Source organism: Plasmopara halstedii, assembly GCF_900000015.1.
Source record: "Plasmopara halstedii genome assembly, contig: Scaffold_614, whole genome shotgun sequence".
Classification (NCBI taxonomy): Eukaryota; Oomycota; class Peronosporomycetes; order Peronosporales; family Peronosporaceae; genus Plasmopara; species Plasmopara halstedii.
The window spans coordinates 2,723,858-2,731,403 of NW_020187532.1; the positions used below are offsets into that span (position 1 = coordinate 2,723,858).

Sequence of the window (7,546 nt, forward strand, 5' to 3'; positions counted from 1 at the left end):
CCCGGAGTCAATTGTCGTTGACAGGGACCAAAGCTTCACTGGGAAGTTTTGGTCTACACTCTTCAGTGTGCTTGGCACCAAGTTAAGTATGTCAAAGCCGACCATCCATAGACCGATGGTCAAACTGAGCGCGTGAATCGCGTTACTGAAGACGTCTTTCGCAGTGTGCGCTGAGGCTCTGAGCCGCTGGAGCGCCATGCTGCCACTTGTGGATTCGCTCTGAATACTGCAGTGCATGCGTCTACCGGCTACACGCCGTTCTACATGAACAGGCTCGTTTATCCTCACGTCCCGCTGACGCCGCCATCCCCATGGCTCAGGGCTTGGGGGGGGGTTAGCCGAGCGACCTGCTGATGTTAGCCCCCTCGCCATTCGTAAAGAAGTAGGTGCATTCCTGTCTACCAAGAAATGCAGAAAAAATATGAAAACAGAAGAATCAGAAGAACTGTTTAAAACTTTGAGTTCGGAGACCTGGTTTTCTATAAGGCTAAAAACCTTTCTACACATGCAGTTTCTGCTGTCTTTGACACAAAGTTCCGTCCACGGACCAAGCGGGGCCTTGCGAATACGCTAATTCTTCCGAGAAGGATGCGCACCCATCCGGTGTTTCGTACCTGGGCTTGCTTAAGTCGTACCGCGGTCTGCGCAACTAAACGCGGAAGTGTTGGCGCCGGGGCGGCGCCAACAGGCGCTCGACCACCCAGAAGCTGAACCAACTGGTTTGAGCACGGAGTGGAATGATTTCCGTTATCAATGGCGCCAGGCGCTCCGCCGTCGCACGAATGACGCATTCGTCTACCCAACGGCTAGAAGCCCTTCGACAGAGCGCGATAGTCCTCAACATGAGGCAGCGTGTGCACAAAGGTCTACAAGTTCTCGCGGTATTCCGAACAGCGGTATGCGACCTCAGCATGACAATCAGAAGGGACACCGATGGTGACGGACTTTGTCCTCAAGAGCTCGTAGAGCATCGCGCGTCACCGAACGGCAATCGACCAAATTGTCATCGTCTACCGTCGACTCTTCCGGACTAGAACGGTGGTGTCTACTATCACGTGGAGCGCCTTGTGGGTCGACGTCGTCGACAGGGTCAAACAAGTAGTTTGTAAAGTAGCAGGGATGCCCTGACTGTGAGAACTCGTGGGATTTTGAGGTGTCACTTCGGCAAGACTGCCAAAACGTCTTAGACACCTATAATCAGAGGGATCACGACACCCTGCGTCGTCGTACACACCCCGCTTCTCGGCAGTAGCCGGGAAAGCCGGAGGGCCATGACTTGCTGTGATCGCAGACTCACCCGTGGGAGAGACCGGAAATCGCGGGAGCGTGATGGATTAATCCATATGTCGCATGGCGACAATAAAGTCGGCGTTGCGGCTTGTGTTTGGCAAGCTCAAACCGTAGGTCGCACGTCCACCTCTTTGCGGCTCCGCTGTAAGTTTGACAGCGAGAAAGGTTTCCGGTGCCGCTGCACTCATCGCACAAAGAGCTTATCATCATCTGCAGCAGTTTCGCTAGGGATGAGCACCACAGGAATCGTCCGCATTGCGGATACAGGAGCGCCTTCTTTTTGGGATGTCGAGCGCGGTACCTATCCATTGGAACTTCTTGCTGTACCAATAAGCAAGCTCTGAGAGCTATTCGTTGGTCGAGCTCAGCTAATTTAGTGACCAGGGGCCCAACTACGTATACGCTTGAAGATCGAGTGATCGCATCCTTCGCTTCAGAAGCGGGATCCGCCGAGCGGAAGCCGAACTCTACACGATGGTTTAGGACCGACCGTGGATGCAAGCTCATGAGAGCTGCTCTGTGGGCAGCCTCCAACTGCTGCTCCTGCATCTCTCTCGTCGAGGCGGTTGGTAGTGATACCACTTTTCCGGAAGTCGAGAGGTCGGGAAACGAACACGGTGTCCGCAAGGTTCGAGCAAGGCTCACGTCGCGCCGTTGGCACACCTCGCCCTCCTCTTCTTCCATCCTGGGATAGGAATATCCGACTCCTAGTCGACTCTCTCCGTATCCTCGACGAGGTAATTTGTCGCCCGTGTTAGAACGCTGAACAAAACTCGTAGTAAGCCATGTAGACGAAAATGAGTCGAGATATAGCTTCGCTGTATCCGCGCCAGTCACGGATCACCCGCCGCAGCGAAGAAGTTTGATGGTTCCCACGTAGCACCTCAAATGTCACAAATGAATATAGCCACAAGACCAATGGTCGTAGCTTTCCGAACGGACGCACTTTTTTAAGGGTAAGGTACAGCGCTTATCGGCACATTGATAACAGATGTTCTCGATCTAGTCGACTCGGATTTATTCTAGCTGTTGCAAGTCTAAGCTCCTAGTGAGAATTTCAAGATATAGACTGATGTTCCGGCAGTATACAATGCACACTACAAAAAATGTCGACCCATGACGAGGTGACCATATGAAATGCGTCTTGTTAAATCAAGTCACTGCGTGTCTTGTGACTGAATTCGATCAAATCTCTGCCTTAGCGATCGTGATAAGCAGCGAACTTAATAAAACACTAGCACAAGGCCTACTTCTGCTTGTGCGGTGCAACCGCAGCAGCAGAGTTCACTGCGAAAGTTTCAAAATATTAGGGAAATGGAAGTAGGTTTAATGGCGACCTTTGCCTCTTTTTGGTAGTTTAGAGCGAAGGAAGCTGAAGGGATAGAACTAACCTGAAGGGATAGATCTGACCGATGAGATTTGAGTGGTAGAAAGGAATTCCGAAGTGAATCTTTTTTGATACTTAGTTCACAAACCAGTCGCTACCTCTAGACCAATCAATGAACACATACACATGAGATCAGTATCATACTAGTATCGTATCGTACTTACGTGCGCTCGGACAAACACACACCACAGTGTACTTGTTATTCTCGATACTTCTTCTCAATGCGAACGTGTGATGATGCCGAATGCCGTCGTTAAATCCTTGTGTCGTGGTCCTGACAGCGTCTTTATCATAATGTCGACCAGCATAGTCGACCTCTCGCAATACTTGAGCTTTACTTCACCACGTTTGACCTCATCACGAATGTGGTGGTACTTGATGTCAATATGCTTGACACGGCCATGCTTGGCAGGGTTTTTTGCCATCTTGATGCACGACTGATTACCTACAAAAAGCATGAGCTCTGGTCCTTGCTGGCTATCCGCTGCTAGAATCTCTCATAGTAAACGATAGACCCATTCGACTTCTTGAACAGCCAGATGCAAAGCGATGTATTCCAATTCGCTTGTCGACAAAGATACGTCTGATTGCTCTATACTACCCCAGCTTATTGGAGCGCCCATTATCGTAAAAGCGCAGCTGAAAGTCGACTTGCGATCGGCATGATCGCCAGCCCAGTCTGCATCCGAATATCCATAAATGTCAACCTTGTTGCCGGGCTAAAACAAATACCAAACGACTCAGTCCCTTGTAGATTGCAAATGACCTTCTTAACCGCAATCTAATGTTTAGCTTGCGGGTTTCCCATGAAGCATGAAACGTGATCCACAGCAAACGCAATATCCGAGCGTGTCCCTGTCACCAAGTGCATAAGAGCACCCACAGCTTCGCGAAATGGTGCTTCAATCCTGGTGGTTGCATGGAGTAAGTTGAGTGATCAAATCCGTTGGACTCACCACAGCTTCGCAGTCCTTAATGCCGAAGTGCTTGAGATGTCTTCAATGTAGCGGCGCTGAAAATAATGTTACACTGCCGTCGACGTTATCCACGACTTTAATGCCAAAAAAATAATCACACTTGCTGCTATCTGTCATCTAAATCGAGCCTTGAGATCATTTATAGATCGAAGAATCAGTTCAAGCGAGCTACCAGTGACCAGGACATCGTCGACGTAAACAAGCAAAAGAACACATTGGCCATCCGCGCGCTTGATGTATCGGCACGGATAAAATGCTGTGACTTAAACCCAATCAAGCATACAAAGTGTCAAACGTTTCATCTCTTACGCAAGAAGCTTGTTTGAGTCCGTAAATTGCCTTGACTAGCGCAAGCAATCAAAATCACCATCAATCACCACCCCTTCTGGTATATAAACGAAATTTTTCATGAATCCATTGAGAAAGGCCGTTACAAAATCCATCTGATCAAGCGGCCAGTTAAATCGTCTTGTTAAGCTTACCACCATTCGTAGCGTAACATACTTGACAACGGGCGAAAAAGTCTCGGTGTAGTTGATGCCATATTTCTGTTAAAAGACTTTTGCGTCAAAGCGTACCTGGTATTTTTCGGTCGATCCGTCTGCTTTGCGCTTACTTTTATATACCCACTAGGTTTCAATAGCTTGCTGTCCAGTTGGAAGCTTGGCAGCACAAAACACACCACGAAGTTTCATTGAATCCAGTCCCGTACGAACCGCCATGCGCCAATGAATTTGGTCCGGTCCGCTGACAGCATCTTGGTATGTTGTTGTTTCCGAAAGGTCACCGACTTCAACCGTGTTGCTACTAGCCCGCCAGAACACAGAAGGCATTGTCTCATCTTCAATTGTGTGAGTGTAACATTCAAACCGGCCGACGCTTAATGTATCGCTCGTTCATATCTTCAGACGCACTTGCTTCTTCAAGTCCAAATTGATTACTTCGGCCTGATGTAATGTGTTGGCTTGTGTCCCTTGTGTACAAAAGCTTCTTGCGTTTTCCTTTAAAATTTAAATTCTTTGGATAGAGTACGCCTTCATCCCCAATGCTTAGCGAGTCAAGGTTGATACCATCATTCATAAAAAAATGGTGTAAATCCAGTGGATGAATAAACCGAAGTGCTTGTAGCAAACTCCAACAATGATAACAATGAACTCCATTCTGCGAAATATCTCGCACTTCCGCACAGAAGCTTCAAAACACATCACCAACCACTGTAGCCATTGCTGAAGAAAATTGTACGAGCCGTAATTTACTGCCAAAAAATTTCTTCTCCATTATAATTGACCTGTCCGAGAATCTTTATTATCGTTATTTGTCGTGCTGGCTCAGTTATCTTGCAAAAGGCTGTAACGAGATGCAAATGAATACAATATCTACTTACCGCATGATCATCTCTTTTGGGATCAGGGCAAACGTCCTGCAGCCATAGATACGCATGTGCTTTGCGCTTAATTTAGTCTTGTAAACATTTTCACGCGGAGTTTTGTAGCTGATCCTGGGTGATGGAAGTCGGTTCTCGATGTAAATAGCCGTCATTGCTGCTTCACCCCAAAAACGTTTGTCCAGTTTGGCGTGAAACAACATGCTGCATCCGATGGTAACAATCGTTTAGATAGCGCGCTCCGCTGTACCATTACTTTGATGTGCATAAGGGAACGTACATCGTCGCCTGATATCTTGATTACTATGTCTTGAGTGAATGTGCTGCGAATTCCCGAACTCAGTCGTGTCGTACAAATTTGACTTGTTTAATTGACTGAGTTTGTACCTGAAAATTGTAGCTTGTAATGCAATCTTCTGACTCACACTTGGCGCTCAAGCAGAATCCTTTCATGCACCCACTTGATCCGTCGACAATGAGGAGTAAGTATCTGCTACCACCCAAACGGTTTGCTCCATGGGACCGCAAATGTCAGATAGGAGAAGCTCAAACGTATCATGCCGGCGTTTGTCATTGTTGCTCGGAAATGGTTTTTGGACCATCTTGCCTTGTTGACACCCACGACATATGCTTTGAGAGCTTGGTCTTGGAGGCATCTTTCCCTCCTTGATCATACCGCTGTTAATCATCCTGCGTAATACATCATCTGGGGTATGTCCCGTTCTTGCATGTAGATCGATGCTGCGTGTTGGCGCTACTTAATTTGCAGAAAATTGTGGAGTTCGAAGCCAATAGAGCCCTTGAACGAGATCAGCAGTTGCTAAACTTGCTGCGAGATTTTGCACGCGGTGTGCATCCGCGAGCCGCCAAGCACCACCTTAAATCTACCACTCTTGTTAAATTTTGGCATTGAGAACAAGTACTTGTTCATCTTCGGTACGTATGGCACTCCCTTGATCGTAATGTCTTGCTCCTCACTTTCAGGCAGAACAACACGCTCAATGTTGGTTCCCACACTCCTGATTTCGGCTTTGTTACCTTCGGCTACCGATTGCTCACCTTCTTTACATTCGTTGAGCAAAACAAAATTTGTCTTTGTCGTTGCATATATGATGCGTTGCACCGCTGTCGATTGCCTTGTCCCCTTTCCTGTACGTTCCAATGAGACCGCAAACGCAACGTGGTCATACTCATATTCTTCGTTAGGTCGATAATGAACGTTATTGTCTCCGTGTCCACGAGCGTGGCCGCCGCGTCGAGCACCTCGGTTGTCATCTTTGTGCTTGGTCCAGCACCGCTCCGTCGTATGCCCTTTTCCCGCAGTACGTGCATTGGCGAGGCTCACGCTGTGCGCAAAACGTCTTTGCTTTTTCTTCCGCCTTGATCACATTAGCCGTCGAGCTTTGGCTCTTGATATGCTCGTTCGTCAGTACCTTCACCACATCTTGTGCTCTGATCTACGTGTTGCTGATCTCCAAATTCAGTACAACATTTCCGTAGCTCTTGGGTAAGCTGCGTAGTAGGCAGATTACAACATCCTCATCCTCCATTTTGGCGCCGATGCTTCGCGCTGATGTTGAGGCATCGTTGCAGTGATGTGAATCGTTCCCTCCTTCGGCCATTTTCATGCTAAAGAGTCGGCTCTTCAGGTAGATTTGGCCACCCGCCGTATTGCGTCTTGATACGGGTCCATGAAGCCCAGCCTTCTTCACACTCGTCAACAACATGGTAATAGTTTGCATTAATGTGCAGAAGCATCAATCCGAACGCGATGTTACTCGTTCTCATGTATTCGTTCGATGCACACAACTGCAAACGTTGGGTAGACTCCACGGTATACGACATGCCATACTACCTTGGTGGGGAACACACCACGCATGTAAAGGCTCCACGTGGCGTAGTTGACGCCGTTGAGTTTATCAATGGCCACCCTGGCTGATACGCCATCAAGATTGTACTTGAGCTCATAACATTTCAGTAGTGTAGAGCGAAGGAAGCTAAAGGGAAAGAGCTGACGGAATAGACTACTTCCAAAGTGGATTTATTTTCTTTTGGTCACAAACTAGTTGCTACCTCTAAGCCAATCAGTGAAAACACGTATACTACACATAAGACATCGTACCAGTATCGTACCAGTACCATACCAATATTGTATCGTACTTACGTGCGTTTGTATTGACACACCACAGTGTACTTATACCTCTAGGGCCATATTAACACTTTGTTTTTATTAAATTCTACATTTTCAGGCCTTTTTATTTCAGCGTATCTATCGTCTACACCAGTGATTACAGTCACCACCTTTCAGACCAGCTGATATGGCGCCCAAGAAGGATAAAAAGATCGCCAAGAAGAGCACAGCCGCTAACTCGGACAACCTAGATGAACTTTTAAACGAGTTCACGCCCAAAGAAACTAACATACCGAAGGGACAACCAGACCAGGGGATTGTCAAGGAAGAGCAAAATAAGGAGGAGGGGTCGGATGTGGACGCTGCCGCTGCCGCTT

The 7,546-nt window shown here is 47.7% G+C and overlaps 2 protein-coding genes across 2 annotated transcripts; one reads left to right on the top strand and one right to left on the bottom strand.

The window, feature by feature from the left end:
* Positions 1 to 2,422: 2,422 nt before the first annotated feature.
* PHALS_12519 (uncharacterized protein) lies at positions 2,423 to 2,674 on the top strand (the record flags this gene model as incomplete). The annotated part of the gene is made up of 2 exons (XM_024728083.1): positions 2,423 to 2,553; positions 2,647 to 2,674. 2 exons carry the CDS (start codon positions 2,423 to 2,425, stop codon positions 2,672 to 2,674), a joined length of 159 nt encoding a protein of 52 aa, XP_024578595.1.
* Positions 2,675 to 4,283: 1,609 nt separating this feature from the next.
* PHALS_12520 (uncharacterized protein) lies at positions 4,284 to 4,734 on the bottom strand (the record flags this gene model as incomplete). Its single annotated transcript, XM_024728084.1, has 2 exons — positions 4,284 to 4,495; positions 4,569 to 4,734. The coding sequence occupies 2 exons, from the start codon at positions 4,732 to 4,734 to the stop codon at positions 4,284 to 4,286; spliced, it is 378 nt and encodes a 125-aa protein (XP_024578596.1).
* Positions 4,735 to 7,546: the final 2,812 nt, after the last annotated feature.